This window comes from Anoplopoma fimbria, unplaced genomic scaffold (genome assembly GCF_027596085.1).
Source record: "Anoplopoma fimbria isolate UVic2021 breed Golden Eagle Sablefish unplaced genomic scaffold, Afim_UVic_2022 Un_contig_7987_pilon_pilon, whole genome shotgun sequence".
Classification (NCBI taxonomy): Eukaryota; Metazoa; Chordata; class Actinopteri; order Perciformes; family Anoplopomatidae; genus Anoplopoma; species Anoplopoma fimbria.
This window is the reverse complement of record NW_026552850.1, coordinates 2,855-20,430: the sequence shown is the minus strand read 5'-3', so window position 1 is coordinate 20,430 and position 17,576 is coordinate 2,855. Positions and strand designations below refer to the sequence as shown.

At 40.7% G+C, this 17,576-nt stretch overlaps 1 protein-coding gene across 1 annotated transcript; it reads right to left on the bottom strand.

Annotated features, from left to right (window-relative positions):
- Window positions 1-4,617: 4,617 nt before the first annotated feature.
- On the bottom strand, window positions 4,618-13,186 carry LOC129116220 (uncharacterized). Its single transcript, XM_054627219.1, has 8 exons — window positions 13,109-13,186; window positions 10,233-10,355; window positions 8,858-9,064; window positions 7,590-7,755; window positions 6,892-7,407; window positions 6,663-6,730; window positions 6,056-6,099; window positions 4,618-5,271 (listed from the first exon to the last, which is right to left on the bottom strand). Exons 3-8 carry the CDS (start codon window positions 9,059-9,061, stop codon window positions 5,220-5,222), a joined length of 1,050 nt encoding a protein of 349 aa, XP_054483194.1. The 5' UTR covers window positions 9,062-9,064; window positions 10,233-10,355; window positions 13,109-13,186; the 3' UTR covers window positions 4,618-5,219.
- Between the last annotated feature and the right edge of the window lie 4,390 nt (window positions 13,187-17,576).

Here is a 17,576-nt window from a genome sequence, read left to right as displayed (position 1 = left end):
TCCATTGTATTACACATAACTTAATTTCTGAACTTATTTGTTTTGTTTTCTTTGTATGTATGGATTTCATGTCAATAGCACCTTTAGAAATATATTTACTGAGAATAATGGTGACGTGTTCAATACTTATTTTACCCACTGTATATACTTTTGCATTTTATATTTCATGTGTACATAATAGTTAATGTTGATCCTTTGTTGCTCTTGGATCTCCTTGTATTTGTGTTATTTGTCTGTTTCTTTGTATTAGTGAGAGGAAGAAACCGGAGTCAAATTCCTTGTATGCATACGCATACATGGCCAATAAAGCTCATTCTGATTCTGATTCTGATTGTGACTGAAGTTAATGACAAAGGATATGCTGAAAAGGTGCCAGAGCATCAGTTGGAACAATCTGATGAATCATTTGGTATCTCCCTCGCCATGGAACAGTCAGCTTCTGCAAAGACCAAACCAGACAAGCTCTTTGTTAGGAGTTTTGACACAGTTCAGGCAGGTGAAAGTTGCAGAAGAACATTCAAGCATTTTGAGGTTTTTGTGGTGGCCAGAAGGGAACCCGGAGCAAGAACTTGTACAGTACCATATGACTGTCCATTCATTTGGAACAGTATCTTCTCCTAGCTGTGCATATCATGCTCTAACAAAAATTGCTAATGATTATCAAAACAGATTTCCAGCAGAAGTAATTCACAAGACATTTTTATGTGGATGATCTTTTGAAAAGTTTGCCTTCTAAAGAAGATGCTACTCTGATAGTCAAGAACCTCACAGCTATCTGCAAGTTAGGAGGTTTCAATCTAACAAAGTGGATCAGCAACAGTGGTGAGGTGCTATTGGTTATTCCAGAATAACATAGACCCAAGAACCTCAAGGAGTTGGATCTAGACAGAGACAACTTGCCAGTTGAACGGGCTCTTGGACGACAATGGTGCATAGAGACAGACACCTTCAAGTTCAAATTTCACATCCAAGAGCAACCACACACAAGGTGTGGGATGTTATTACGATACTTTGGGTTTCTTAGCTTATTCACAATCCCAACTAAAATGATTTTGCAAGACCTGGTACAAGATATATATTGTAGCGAAGCTGGACGAGCCTGGTATAACTATCAAATGGAGGCTCCTCCATTTGATCTCCTGAAACATTCCTCTTCCCCTCTTTCTTCTCACCTATCACCCCCCAAGGAAACTCCAATAACCTTTCTCAGGGACCTCCACATCAACAGACAATAAAGATATATCTGCAGCCGTAAAGGTGTCAAGGCTATTAGCCACAGCCTTGAGAGCAAGGCTATTAGCCACAGCCTTGAGAGCAAGGCCCCAGAGTGGGGGTTTACGGGACCGACGACTGGAAAGGAAAACAAGAAGTGATTAACTCCAGTCTGTCTTTTGTCTATATGCATAAACACTCCCCCCTCCCTTTTGCCCAGCCAGGAACTAAAACAAAAGGTTAACAGGGGTCAAAGAGAACCAGAACCACACTATGTATTCCTGCAATAATTTCTTGTATCCCTGTATAATACTGCACAAGTCTGTGAAACCTTCAATAACCCCAAGTACTTTTCATTTGATTTCAGGATAGCACATATTTTTCCCATAATTGTGGAGTGGAAAACAGAGTTAAAATCATTGTCAGATATTTCAGATTGGATTCATCATGTGACCATACTGCCCTCCAGTGGTCACTTGGGAATAACACATATCTGACATGCATAACCTCTGTTAATTCTGTATACCAAATGTATGTAACTGAAATCCATCTCTGCATCCGTACAAGTGTGTAAGGTCTATTGAGCTCATAGTGAAGAAAAGTATGTGAGTTATTTGTTTAAAATGTTGGATTAGTTAAACTACCAAACCAGAACACACCGAAACTAGGAAACAAAGGAATCCGAAATCTTGGCAAAAACAAAGCCATAAAATCAAGCCACACCCTGGGACCCAACACCTATCCTGAACAGATAAAACCAGGAGATTTCCTTTGTTCGCTCTCTTATTCCTCTTGTCCTCTTGTGTTTTTCGTTGTTCGTTTATGTTAGGTGTACGTTTTTAGTCTGACGGAGATCCTAACACGTGACCGTTATTTTATTTTTAGAAACAGCAGTTTTGTCAGTATTTTTCCTCCTCAAACTCCTTGAAGCATCTTAGAATTATTCTTCTAAGCAAGCCTTATTTTATTTTAGTGGACATCTGTTGATCTCGTGAGATATCAACTTTAATTATTATCGTTTAGGCCAAACGAGATTAGTTGGAGAATATCAACGAATAGCCTGTGTTATCAAACTATTCAGAGCTATATCCCTCTCCAAACACCGGACCGGATCCAACGCCCGTCTTGAAGCAAGACACAAAGAATTCAGAGACTTTTGCCTGCTGACTGAATGAGAACCCCGGAGACAGCGGAGAGCCAGCTGAGAGCCACAGGTCTGTGAACCCTCAACTCCACCCTCTTCACCTCCGACAGACCGGAGAGTCCGACAGCAGAGCTGAAACCACCAGGACCGCTGAAGCAACGGCAGAGACCCGCAAAAGGCATCTGGACCCCTCGGCACAAAGTAGGAACATCTCAACTGTACTATGATCCAGAGTTGGGGTTGGAGATATAGAAGCTCTGAATAATAATATAGATTGACCGGGTAGTGTAGGGATCAGAGAAAGAGGAGCCCGCAACTTTCCTTCACTATTTGATATAATATTGCCTGTTTATTTGATACCCATTCATTCATGTTTTGTATTCTTCTTTAATTAATAATCCTGTCGTATGTTCATATAATTACCTTTTTAATAAATTACTCATTTATCGCCAAGCCGTTGTCTGTCATATTGATTCAAAAGGTGGGAACTGTAAGGTCACTGAAATCAGGACTTGCGCCTGAGATATTGAGACTGGATAATTTGTTACCAAATTATTGATCATATTTATATTTGTTTCTTCTATTCAGAAGTGGTGCCCCGCAATTTTTATGTAAGCAATATTTTTATTTGAACGTAGTCATTAACAACGCTACAATATATAAATATAGCCAGCCTCTGTGTGCCCTTTGACCTCATCCAGATGTGAGGTCACATTTACCTGTGGTCAGCAGGATTGCAATATATACAGGTGACTTTTTTTTGGTCACTATATCCACAACAAAAGCAAACATCCCAAAAAATGTCTCAATGCAAAAGAATGTCCCCTGTTACAGCACCATTACATATACATTTCATATACACTATTAGTCATGCAATAACATAAATGCAGCATTGTCCTGTTGTAGTTGTTGGGGTGGAGCTCATTCGTAACCATTTATTTTAGGCTTTGGCTGGAAAACTATACATTTTTAATTATGGAACAATCAGCTTAGTATTCTATATATTAATGCTTTGAAAGCGTGCAGAAAGTAATGATGAATGCTGTCACAGAATTGAAACCAACCAGCAGTCCAAAACTAATGTTAGTCAATTAATCCACTAGTACTATCTTACAGGTGTACTTAAAACAGAACATCATCCTTTTATAAACACTTCTTATATTCTGTATTAATAAAAAATGATGCTTATATGTAAAGTAAAAGTTTCAAAAATCATAAACAATTGGACACAAGTATGAGTGTGTAAGGCCAATAGCAGCACTTTGAGGGATTTGTGGCTGTGGCTGTGGCACATGAGGTAGAGCGCTTGTCCCGTATAGCAGCACTTTGAGCGATCCCCGGGATTTGGGATGGGTTAAATGCAGAGAAATAATTTCCCCATTGTGGGACAATAAACAAAAACAAATTATTATTTTTACAGAGACTTTGTCAAAGTGTGAAATACACGTGAAACTAGCTTGTCCTGAGACGTTCAGACTATAAATGGTACGTTACTGCACTACGTGCAGAGGAAAACCCTTTTATGACTACTACTAGTAAATATTGTTAATTATATCTGTGATTGTGGTTCCTCTCGATGCAATCTTAAATGGGACATATAATATAAATAATCAGTCTTCAGTACTTGTGCACAATAATTTGTGTATCTGGAGGGCCTTCCGACCCACATCAGTGACTCCCTTTTTAATGTCACAGAGAGGCACGTTAGAATGCACCACCCTTCATCTGAGTATCTCCACCCACGGATTGAGAACTACCGGGCGGCTGTGGCGTAGTGGAGAGCAAGGTAGTTCTCCAGAGTGGTTCGATACCCGGCTTCGGCAGTCGATGTGTCCTTGGGCAAGACACTTAACCCCAAGTTGCTCCCGAAGTCTTTCCATCGGTGTGGACTGGATGTTGCATGAATGTTAGTTAGAGTCTGATGGTGGCACCTTGATGGTAGCCTGTCATCAGTGTGTGAATGGGTGAATGATATGTAATATACTACTGACTGTAAGTCGCTTTGGATAAAAGCGTCTGCTAAATGACTGTAATGTAATGTAATGTACCTTTGCATTTTTCTCTTGCAAGCCAATCAGAGCAGACTGGGCTTTTTCAAGAGGGGGGTCTTAAAGAGACCGATGCTTCACCAGAGCGTTTTAGACAGAGGGAGAATATGGGTAAATTCAGACAGACTTTTGAGCATTAAAGGATACAAGGTTTATTTGTATTTGTCATTGTACGACAGGGTTGCACAACGAAATTGAGATTGTAGTCCCGATTTGCTACACAAGAAAACAAAAAAACGCTATCATATGTGGAGGGTGGAGGATGATTTAAGGAGTTTTAAAGCCAGAGGAAAGAAGCTGTTCTGAAGTCTGCTGGGTCGACAGCTGATACGTACGTCTGTATCTCTTCCAGCTGGTATGAACAGGTTGTCTGGGTGGGTATCGTCTAAAGCTTTCCACACGTTCTAACAGAAACCAAAAGTCTGAGCCTGAAAATGAGCACAATATGTCCTTATAACACTCAGCCTTATCTCAACATTCCGACATTAAAACATATTTATATTTTCCAATGTCCAGCAAGGGTAATGAAAAAAAGTTTTTTCTTAAAAATGTTTTTATTAACCCCCCAACATACATAAATTAATATCTACATAATAAAGCAAAAATAATACATACAGATTAAGAAATAAATAAGAATAGGAATTTATGAAAAGTAACACAAAAATGATAAAATACAACAAAAAGGGACGAAGTTAGACACAGAACAAAGAGTATGAAGCAAACAAGACATCATTTATAGTGCACAAGATCTTTTCCAATTACATATAAACAAGTCAATAAAAACAGATTTCTTTAAACAATAACTAGAGTAACAGCTAGATAGAAAAATTAACAGCAGGCTCCCAGGTGTCCTCCCATTCTTTGCCACTGTGAAAAAGAGCACACATGGCAATGATTAATACATTTGATTGATCTGATTGGTTGAGATTCAAGTTAAACCTTTGCCTATTGAAACCGGATAAAGATCTAATTAGCATGTATGAGTCTGATTTAATTCTTTGCCATTATTGTTACTTTGTTATGTGACATTTAAGACGTCATCCTGTTTTGCAGATTCACTGTACAGAATGAAACTATAATATGGTATACATTTCTCTAAATATAATTTTGATCAGTTGTTGGCATTTGAACTTGTAATGAAGTGGAAAGAAATATAGGTACTAAAATAAACACAACCAGCCCTTTTTGACTGTATATACAGAAGTTACATATAGTTCTTAGAACTCAGATGGATCTGGCAGTGCTGTTCATCATGACGGGTCAACAAATCCATAGTCATCACTACTGTTATCTAGCCAGCTAAAACCAACATTTAGAAATAAAATGTACAGCGTGGCATGTAAAACCACTGTCGACATCAGTTCTGTCCCAAAAAGGATGTGTGTTTAATCAATCCTATACTAAACGATCCTATCCTATCATATTATGTAGCTAAAAAGGAAACAGGAAACTTCCAACTTTCCCTTTAAGTACAGGACCATAGTTGCAGGATTCTTTTTGGGGTAAAAACACTATAAACTCGATTAGAGTTGACTTAACCACAGAGCTGCAGGCTCGCTTGTGATGAAAATTGCTGCTGACCATATCTTTTTTTCACATACTGCAGGTTGGAACCAGATATATAGTCAACATGTAAAGAACAGTCTCTTACCAAGCTGAACAAGACTTCCAGTGAACTCTGACCTCCTCTATTCCCTGTAGAGCAAAGCAAGGACACTATTTCAAATGGCACTCCAAACAGGTCATTAAAGGGCTGAGCTGACACATGTATCAAGCTGATGCACAATTTGTCCCCACAATGAATCAGGACTGAAAATGTCCATTTAGGCCATTAACTAGTAGGAATCGAGTTTCCTTTCTTTGCCTACATTTTGTGAGTTTTATTTTATTTTTATTTAACAGACAAAAATAACGACCAGCTTAATAGCTAAATGATGGAAAGTGAAGACACCTTTCTGAGTCTTGGTTTTCAGCCCAACATTTACGATAACAATGAGAGGGAACCTAAATACATGGAGGTGACTCAGCACAGATTCATAAAGAGGTGTCACATTGAAGGGTCATCTCCAAAGGACTGAAGGAAGCCAGCAGGGAGTTTACTACGGACCATCAAAGTCCTTCAAAATACGGACCACAGTTGTGGGGTTGTTGCAAACATTCACAAGAAATCTTTCTTTTATGTAGACCTCAAATGAAGCCCCCACTCAAAAGAAATGAATAAACTCAGATAAAACACATTTACATGCATCTGCTCTCACCTTGTTTGACCTCCTCTCTATTATTTTCTCAAAAAAGAAAAGCTTCTGCCACGAGTGCTTTTTGCAGCCTGAAAATAAACGACAAATGAGATGGTTTGCTTGGAATATTTAGAAATAATTCATTATAAATAGTCAATTAATAATGTTTTTTCATGGGCATAAGCATGTGACCGTTAGATAACTAGTGACAGGGGTGATGGGGAATATATCATTTAACAAATAAAACAACCTGTGTGTTTATTTCTTTTTCTTTTTCCCAGCAATTCCTTCTTCGTCCTCATCAGGCCTTTGACAGGAGGAGAGGTGAGGGGAGGATTAGACGGGGGAAGGAAAGAGAGAGAGGGGGTTGCTGGAGGAGATGAGGAGAGAGAGAGGGTTGTATGAGGGGAGAGAGATTGAGTAGTAGGAGGTGAAGGGAGAGAGTGGGTGGCGAGAGGAGGTGAAGGGAGAGGGGGGTTTGCTGGAGGAGAGGAGGGGAGAGACAGGGTCGTAGGAGGTGAGGAGAGACGGGGAGAGTTAAAAGGAGGAGGTGAAGAAAGAGAGGGGGTTGGTAGAGGAGTTGTAGGGAGAGAAGGGTTTGTCTGAGGAGAAGAGGAGAGAGAGGGGGTCATAAGAGGCTGGTGGGGGACGGGGACCAGGTTTAGGATGGGGAGGGACTCCTCCAGAGAGGAGGAGGTGGCTGCTGATGCTGCTGGTGTTGCTTCATCAGATGGAGCTGTAGTCGTGGCAAGTAGCTCACTGTAATCTGAGAGATGAAGAATAATAAGAAAATGTAGACTTAATGTTCTTTGTATCCGAGTAGAACATCCCACAATACAGTTCATTTTTAACACAGTAGTGTCATATTTCATCAGCAATCTACTGCTCAATTCTAAGTAACAAAAAAGTCTTTATAAACTACATGTGGAGGCACAGATGAGTTCTTACTCCTAATAAAGTATTCATAAAGGGCAGTCATTCTCTTGATGATCTCCCTCACAGGTCCCTCTGGTATGGGCCCGATGCCTGTGATGACCTCTGCTGAGCAGCCTCCTCTCCTCTCTCTGCCCATAAACAGCAGAGGCTTGAAGTCCAACTCGTGCAGTTTCTTCACCTAGGAAATAGACATTAACAGAGAGTGAACCAGTTATCAGGGATTGGCTCCATAGACCTCTAAAGTATGTCGTCATTTTTTTAACCACACAAGGTCCCTGCTGTTCACTCACTCTACAACAATAGGGGAAATAGACTTTGTCTGTGGGTCACACAGGCTCTATACCTTTAACAAGGTATTTTAATATACATTTCTCTCGATGATAAGACAGGAGATTTTGAATTTCATAGTGGCCTTTTAAAGAACAAACAAAACTAGCTTAGCATTCCAGCAAAGGGTTCCGAAATCCCCAGGGAATATGCAATCGCAACATCGGCTTCTTTGCAATAAGCAATTTGTTTTTTAGAATTTGGAAAGTTACAAAACATACAATCCTTTGGAGAAACGCAAAAAAAACTTAATTATCAAGGACACAATGATATAAAAAGTGATGAATGGAAAACGTTGTTCATATACCATGAATGAGGAATAATAAGGAACTGCAGGTTCCAGTTTTTTTTTCTAAATGAGGACAACCCTGAAGAGGTCTTGTGTATCATCTCTCTGGACATCAGATCATCAGATTAATTGAATCTGGAACCATCTGAGAAGTCTGTGAATCGTTATAATCGTTTCAGAACATACAATCATCCTGTGCCGGATCATCAGAAGAGTGCAAATAAACAAAACTAGGTGTCAAGATAGGAAGACTATAAGATGTGATGCTAATAATAAGAACTGCTGTACCAGCATAGCGGTTGTTTGTGTGTTGTTTGAAGTTTAGCTCCGCCTACATCCATGACAATATTAAGGAACACCAATGTAATTTACACACCTCAGTATACAGAGGATAGTATACAGACAGAACAATGACAAAAGAGCCAGGGGTAGAGCACACTAGACAAAGATCCAAGGCTTCATATCAGCAGTCAACCCAATGGATGATGTGATGACGACTATGTCCACTTTTTATTCACAGCCTGATTAGAAGTTAATAACAGCATTATGCATGCTAATTTTCATTGATCTGGAAACCAGACAAACAAGCTTTGGGGGCCAGGGACCCTTAATGTATAATCCAGGCATGTAAAGACCTGAACAAAGAGAGAACAGCCACACTTACAGATATACGGGCTGAATCCACCACTCTGCCTGCGTTGCGGTGCTCCTTCACTTTCCCCCCCCAGTCTCCAGAGCGCAAGCTCTCCTCCTTCAACTTAATCCGCTCCTTTATAGAGAGGCTCGCGAAACATGACTGGCATGTCTTCCGGTTCGCTGCATTCATGCCATGACAGTGGAGGCAGGCCTTGGTTTTGGGTTTGGTCATCTTCTGTGGATATAAACGCATGAAAATTGTATTAGCCATACAGGGTAAAATAAGAGTAAAACATATATAACTCTGATTCCTATATTTCACTCATTAAGGGTATTGCAGTGAAGCAAGCACTACAGCATCAGTTATATAGTGAGATTTGAACTTATGCTACTGATGTGTGGTGGTTGGATAGACTCTTAGGAAGAAACAGCAGGATGGAGACGGAGAACTTCCTTAAGCGGCACTGTACCGTTCTACACTTCCTTGATCCTAACTCACATGTGACTGAACTAACCAATCAGAAGCTAGGAGGACTTAGACCTTTAGTCAATATGTTAATAGTTAACTGGGGAAACTAAAGATGCAGCAATTGCAATTGTCTTGGCCAATTCAGATTTCCAATTCCATAAAGTTGGATCTGCCGAATTCTGACTTTCTTACTAAGACCTATAAATGACAGCGAGACAACAGACTCACTTTTTTCACCAGTGTCCCAAAAAATGTATTCAACCAGCCCAAGTCAGTGGAAACACACAAAAAAAATCTAAATTCTGTCCTTATAATTTGCATATTTATTTGGTTATTTGTTTAAAACACACAATTCAAATGATTAGGATATAATTATTATAATATCCAAATCATTGGCTGCAGGGGTTGCTGAAAAAAGAATGCAGCGGCCTGCAGCATTACATTACATTACATTACAGTCATTTAGCAGACGCTTTTATCCAAAGCGACTTACAATCAGTAGTATATATTACATATCATTCACCCATTCACACACTGATGACAGGCTACCATGCAAGGTGCCACCATCAGACTCTAACTAACATTCATGCAACATCCAGTCCACACCGATGGCAAGCCTTCGGGAGCAACTTGGGGTTAAGTGTCTTGCCCAAGGACACATCGACTGCCGAGGCCGGGTATCGAACCACCGACCCTCTGATTGGAGAACTACCTTGCTCTCCACTACGCCATAGCCGCAAAAAGTAGAAACAGAATCAACTGGGGAAACAGAGCCCGTCACATTGCCATGTACATACAATCACTTAACTAGCAGGTCGATGAGAGAGTAGAGTTAACATCCCTGCCTCCCGCTGCTATGGGAGGGGCAAAAAACAGCTTTGGAACCGGAATGTTTTAAAAACTATGAGAGTAAAAAAAAAAAAGAAACACTTACCACAACTGCCCGGAGTTGTTGAAACAGCTGGCTACATGGATGCTCGCTGGAGTAACTCTGAGGAGAATTCAGTAGCTTGTTTCCTTCACGAGCTCCAGCACGCCCTCTGTTCTTGTCTATCTGCTGTGAAATGAATGAAGCTGAAAATCAGGAAAAGGCTCTGATGGAAAACAACAATTGTAAACTACTTTTGCTATATGGCGGGGTTAAACTATACAACATAACATCAAATAAACAAGTCATTGGTGGCTAGGGCTGCACCTAACAATGCTGTTTTTACCCTAACCCTAACCCATCATTGACCCAAAATATACATAAAAATATACATTTTTTTATTCTATCATCTTCTCTTAAAAACAAACAAATACACATTTCTTTCCATGAACTGGATAATCAGTATTTTACTTAAGTACTTAAAATAGTTATGACTTGGATTTATTTCATCTCTGAAGTTATACGCAGTTAAGATAATCAAATGTTTTTTGCATCAGTGTGGGGTGAGGGAAATAAATGAATACAACAGTCTGCGTTGTTAGTTTAAGCCATATTCTCACTCATAGTTAAAGTAAACCCATTAAAGAGAAGACATCAAACAGCTGAAAACACTGTTACCATGGTGTAACATTATGTGACTATAATTACTGCTTTTCAGAAATGACTTTCAACATGAAGCGATGAAGAAATAAAAGAAGTGACTACTGCAAACAAAAACAGTCAATCCTAATGATTGAGACAATCACAGTGCTGTCTGCTGCTGATGTCTTTACAAAGTGCCCCAGGATGCTTTCGCAGTTGGAAGTGTTGTTTAAAGGCTATCATACTGCTGTGATAACACGTTCCGTTTGCAGAGTTTACAGAGAACCACATTGTTGGGTCTCAGTCTAGAATACTTCCATGCTTTAGAGCAGGGGTGTCAACTCAGTTGCTGAGAGGGCCAAAATTCAAAACTGGGACAACGTCGAGGGCAAAGTTTTGTGCTTGTTCACATGTCCATGATTTTTGTAGGTACGTGACGCTCATTCATGTACAGCGGAGTGACCTTTCAGCCTGCTAAAAAATAGTTTTTCAAATTTAGATTTTCTTTTGGGGCGGCCTACACAAATAGATCTGCCTCCACACAACATTGTTTTCCTTTGTAGAAGTCTGGAAATAAAGTTTTAAGAGAAAACTGAAACAAAACTTCCCAGAATAGTGCATTGGCATGCAGCTAAATATAGAATTGTTCAGATATTGATATGGGTATCGGAACAACTATGCCTCTAGGATCATGGTCGAGGTTTTTAGCTGCAACTTCCTCTGTGGGGGGAACTCACGCTTTGTCATTCTTGCAACACACGTCATTCAAATCAATGTGTTTCTATAATCAATTGCTCGATAAGGTCAACGAATTGCCCCAGCCCTTAAGGCTGTCATCTCATTCACCAGGCTGCTGAAGAAGTGTCGTTGTTAACTGATCAATGAGTGTTCTGTTGAATCTCTCAATCACACCGTGACTCTGAGGATGACGATGACTGGGTCATGTTTTCTGGATGCTGAGCAGTTGGCGAGTGTTTCACTAGTATAGACTCAAATTTGTGTCTTGGATCTGCGTGCTGCATTTCTGGAACACCATGCTAACAAGCTTTTTTGAGACCGCTGTGGTGTGCTGGTCTCTGAATGGCATACTTCTACACATCATTTTCAAAGACGAGTGAGGAGCACGCTGCTACGTCTTGTGATGAAGAGCTCAAGTGTGTCAGCTGTGACCTTTTGGAATGACTCAGCAGAAACGATTGCAGTTCTCCCGTGAGGTGTGGGACTCTGTCTTGCGTGACATGGAGTACATTGCTTACACCATATCCGTCACGTGATAGAATGTCCAGAAGCATGGTTGCTGAGCAGGTTTCAGGACTTTATCTACAGACAGATGACCAGACATTTTTTTCAGGTGGTGCAATTTCCCCCCGTTATGTCCATAAGTACCATAAAAGTCCATAGGACTGAGGTATATTTGTCTAGGTAGCAAGACCATTTCCCTAACTTGTTAGTGCATATAAATTCAGGTATCAGATATCAATTAAGCAGGCTGACAGTTTACCAAAAGACCAAAGGAGAGACTCAATTGCAGAGAGGCAGACAAGGGAAGTCAAGTTCAAATGTTTTACTGAGTCAAAAAGGTGCTTGAACAAAGGCACGATGGTAGACCAGCAAGATACAAAAAGAAGGATGTCCAAAATATTTTGCCACAGTTCAAAATGCTCAGTAGGTAGCAGTAACGCTGGCAGATATATTGATCGTAAAATCAGAATTTTCTTGTATAGATGTATTCTTTATTTCATTCAATCAGGTCACTTGTTTAAGTTATTTAATATTATTATTATTATTATTTTTAATTATTTTTAATTATTTTTTTTTTTCCGATAGGGGCCCCCTGGCGGTCAGGAGGCCCCAAGCGCCCGCTTGTATCGCTTATGCCTCGGGCCGGCCAACGGCCAGATGACGTAAGCACGTCGTTTGTGCGAGCACATAAACCCTCATAGAAAATGTATTGGGAGCATGATTTTTGAAAAAAACGGACGTACCATGAATGTCAATGGGAGAGTTCTGGTGCAAATTTGGGCTTGACAGAAATCGCCCCAAATGGGCGTGGCAACACCAGGCGCGACCTTAATCTGATTGGACAATGACATATACAACCAGTTTGCATACAGCAGATTAATCACCCGCCTTAACAACTAGATAAAAAAAAAAAAAAAACTCCGTGTTTGGTAGTGCGTCGCACAAATCGCCCCTATGAAGGAACCGCCACTCTTCATCATAGCTTCTGTGTTTGGCTCAGACTTCAAGGTGTTATCAAAGATGGTAGTGAGATACTTATACTCGTCCACAACATCCACCTTCCCGCTGTCTATGACCACTGGGACTGTCCTTAGAGGCGTGTCCTTAGAGGCGTGTCCCTCGTAGCGATGTTTAACTCCAGCAGTGCATTCTCACGCCACTCTATGAAAGGACGGTAGGGATGAATGTCTTACAGTCATTTCCAGTATCCATTAATGTGTTCATCACAATAAAGTTGCAGCTGGTAAAGGTAGAGCTAATCTTAATTAATTTATAAACCTAATAATTCAGCTGTATACTACTTAATAATACATCATAGTTCATGAGTTGATTAATATTTTGTTTTAAGAATCTGAATCTGCAAAGTAGCCAAATTGAAGTCCAACATTTTACCCTAAAATGGAAATGTTTCAAAAAATTGAAGGTAATACATTTTTTTTATATTTCTCCATGATTCCAGACAATTACTTATGTATTTGAATTCATGACATCTCTGAACACACCCATACTGAAAATCAAAGATTTTTACTTTATTAATTCCCAAGCTCAGGTCCCACATTTGTAATTTGTGTTTTTTATTTTATTTTGGATTAATCCTGTTCTCCTTCATCTGCCAGTCTGCTCCGTCAAACCAGCTACCCTACCTCCACTCCCCTCAGCCTCTCCAGTCCTCTTCACCTCTCACCTGCTACGCCAGCCCTCTTCTTTTTTTGCCACTTATCCAGACAATATTTGGCTTACAAACTACCTACAGAGAACTTTTCACCCACATCAAAGTGCGGCCCCACGTTGGGCGCTAACATTTTTGGGGCGGCTGTGGCACATGAGGTAGAGCGCTTGACTCACAAGGTTGGTGGTTCGAACCCCTCTACAGGCAACATGTTGAGTTGTCCTTGAGCGAGACACCTAACCCCAAAATTGCTCCCCGGGCGCTTCATTGCAGCCCACTGCTCCTCCGGGATGGGTCAAATGCAGAGAACCGAATTTCCCCATTGTGGGACTAATAAAGGCTTAATTATTATTATTATTATTATAAAAGGCTTCTTCTGGTTGTCTGGAAGGGGACTCTGACATAGGATTAACAGTCGACAATACTGCCAAAAAGAAGAACCTCCGTCATGCCGGCTTTGCTTTTTCACACTGACCCAAACAGAGTGAAGGTAGGGGATGTAGTTGATCCACTCATAAGCAGCTGGTTGATGAAGGGGTATTGGACCTGAGGCACAAGAGCAGGATTAATCCGTGGTCAAAAAACGACAAATGTGGGGCTTCCAGTGAGAAAAGCTCTAAATTAATAAAATAAAAATGTTTCATTTTCATAATGTATGTAGTCAGAGATGTCCTGCACACAAATGTACGAGTCATGGTTGGAATAATGGAGACATTTATTTTTTATAGCACCTCAAATATTCAAAAATATACCTTTGTCATGGTATACATGTGGGACTTGTGCTTTATGGGATCTTTAAATTGATACAGTAACAATTTATTTGTTATCTGGCTTTGATCACAGTCCCTTACCCTGCGCCATACATCAAAGTAGAGATGCACCAATCAATCGGCTGCTGATCAAATCCGTCCGGTTATCGCCCGATCAGTTACATATTTCTTATTAATTGCTAGACAAATTTAGACATGTGTACCTCAACCACATTAGTATTTTGGGTTGCCACACAGCAGGACAGACAGCAACGTCACAGCCACAAACACACACACACATCATGGGTGCTTTGAGCGGCCAAAAAAGACGAAGGAGGAACCATATTTCAGCAATCATTTCTCACATTTGATATATCAAGTAAGACAAAATGATATTGCATTATATATTTAATACAATCATAAATAAATTATAATAGATCTCTCACGTCATCCCTTTTGATGCATGCATTAACAACTTAACTATATTATCATATTACAGAGAGGTAAAGAGCAGCAGCACCAAAGGAAGGAGAATTTGAGCGTGGACTGAATTGTCTCTTGCAATAATTTTGATCAGTTACAGCAAAGTAATACCATAATGCACAGCAGACAACAGGGCAGATGGATTATTTTCTTGAAATATTATGACTTTATAAAACTTTAGTTTCTACTTTATTCACATAATATTACAACTTTTCAATTATATGTGGCACCTGGCGCCTGAATTTAGTGTTTTCCTTTTCATAAGAAAATACATCAACACTGCTGTTAAATCCCACTGACCTCTTCAGAACTACACTGTATACACTGCTGTATAATCACACTGACCTCTTCAGAACTACACTGTATACACTGCTGTATAATCACACTGACCTCTTCAGAACTACACTGTATACACTGCTGTATAATCACACTGACCTCTTCAGAACTACACTGTATACACTGCTGTATAATCACACTGACCTCTTCAGAACTACACTGTATACACTGCTGTATAATCACACTGACCTCTTCAGAACTACACTGTATACACTGCTGTATAATCACACTGACCTCTTCAGAACTACACTGTATACACTGCTGTATAATCACACTGACCTCTTCAGAACTACACTGTATAATCACACTGACCTCTTCAGAACTACACTGTATACACTGCTGTATAATCACACTGACCTCTTCAGAACTACACTGTATACACTGCTGTATAATCACACTGACCTCTTCAGAACTACACTGTATACACTGCTGTATAATCACACTGACCTCTTCAGAACTACACTGTATACACTGCTGTATAATCACACTGACCTCTTCAGAACTACACTGTATACACTGCTGTATAATCACACTGACCTCTTCAGAACTACACTGTATACACTGCTGTATAATCACACTGACCTCTTCAGAACTACACTGTATACACTGCTGTATAATCACACTGACCTCTTCAGAACTACACTGTATACACTGCTGTATAATCACACTGACCTCTTCAGAACCGTAGCAGACTGCAGCAGGTGAACACAGTCTTCTCATCTTCAGACATGGTGGAAGGTTCTGTTTCAAATGTCACAAAAATCATGAAAATTGGTAAAAGCTGCAGAAATCCTTCACATCTCCTGAAAACACAGAGCAGGGACACAGAGCAGGACACCACAGAGCAGGGACACAGAGCAGGACACCACAGAGCAGGGACACCACAGAGCAGGACACAGAGCAGGGACACCACAGAGCAGGGACACCACAGAGCAGGGACACCACAGAGCAGGGACACCACAGAGCAGGACACAGAGCAGGACACCACAGAGCAGGGACACAGAGCAGGACACCACAGAGCAGGACACCACAGAGCAGGGACACCACAGAGCAGGACACAGAGCAGGGACACCACAGAGCAGGGACACAGAGCAGGGATTGGACCCCGGCAGGCGGGCAGGTTCTCCGGTGGTTCTCTCCGGTGGTTCTGGGTGGTTCCCTCCGGTGGTTCTCTCCGGTGGTTCTCTTTGGTGGTTCTCCGGTGGTTCTCGGTGGTTCTCTCCGGTGGTTCTCGGTGGTTCTCTCCGGTGGGTTCTCCGGGTCCAGCTCGTCGCCGTTCTCCAGACTACTCTACACAACACTTCCTTGTTTCTGCACACGTGACAGAAGTAACCAATCAGAAGCGAGCATGCCTGAGCCTGAGGTGGTGTATCAGTCGATGGTGAAAGCATGGAGACAGTGTGGTGACTAGTGAGGATAAACATGATGGATAATGTGTCAGAAAGCTCTGGCCAGCAACAAATGCAGAAAAGTGTTTATCATTTTAGCAGTGGGACCTGGTTGGATAAGGATCTTCAGCAGTGGGACCTGGTTGGATAAGGATCTTCAGCAGTGGGACCTGGTTGGATAAGGATCTCCAGCAGTGGGACCTGGTTGGATAAGGATCTCCAGCAGTGGGACCTGGTTTGATAAGGATCTTCAGCAGTGGGACCTGGTTGGATAAGGATCTCCAGCAGTGGGACCTGGTTGGATAAGGATCTCCAGCAGTGGGACCTGGTTGGATAAGGATCTTCAGCAGTGGGACCTGGTTGGATAAGGATCTTCAGCAGTGGGACCTGGTTGGATAAGGATCTCCAGCAGTGGGACCTGGTAATTAGCAATTCTTTATTAGAAATGATCAATCTGTCTTTACTAACGGGCCATGTACCACAGGCCTTCAAACTAGCTGTAATTAAACCTCTTCTTAAGAAACCCACTCTTGATCCAGAGGTGTTGGCTAACTATAGACCTATATCTAACTATAGACCTATATCTAACTATAGACTATATCTAACTATAGACCTATATCTAACTATAGACCTATATCTAACTATAGACTATATCTAACTATAGACCTATATCTAACTATAGACCTATATCTAACTATAGACCTATATCTAACCTTAGACCTATATCTAACTATAGACTATATCTAACTATAGACTATATCTAACTATAGACCTATATCTAACTATAGACCTATATCTAACTATAGACCTATATCTAACCATAGACCTATATCTAACCTTAGACCTATATCTAACTATAGACCTATATCTAACCTTAGACCTATATCTAACCTTAGACCTA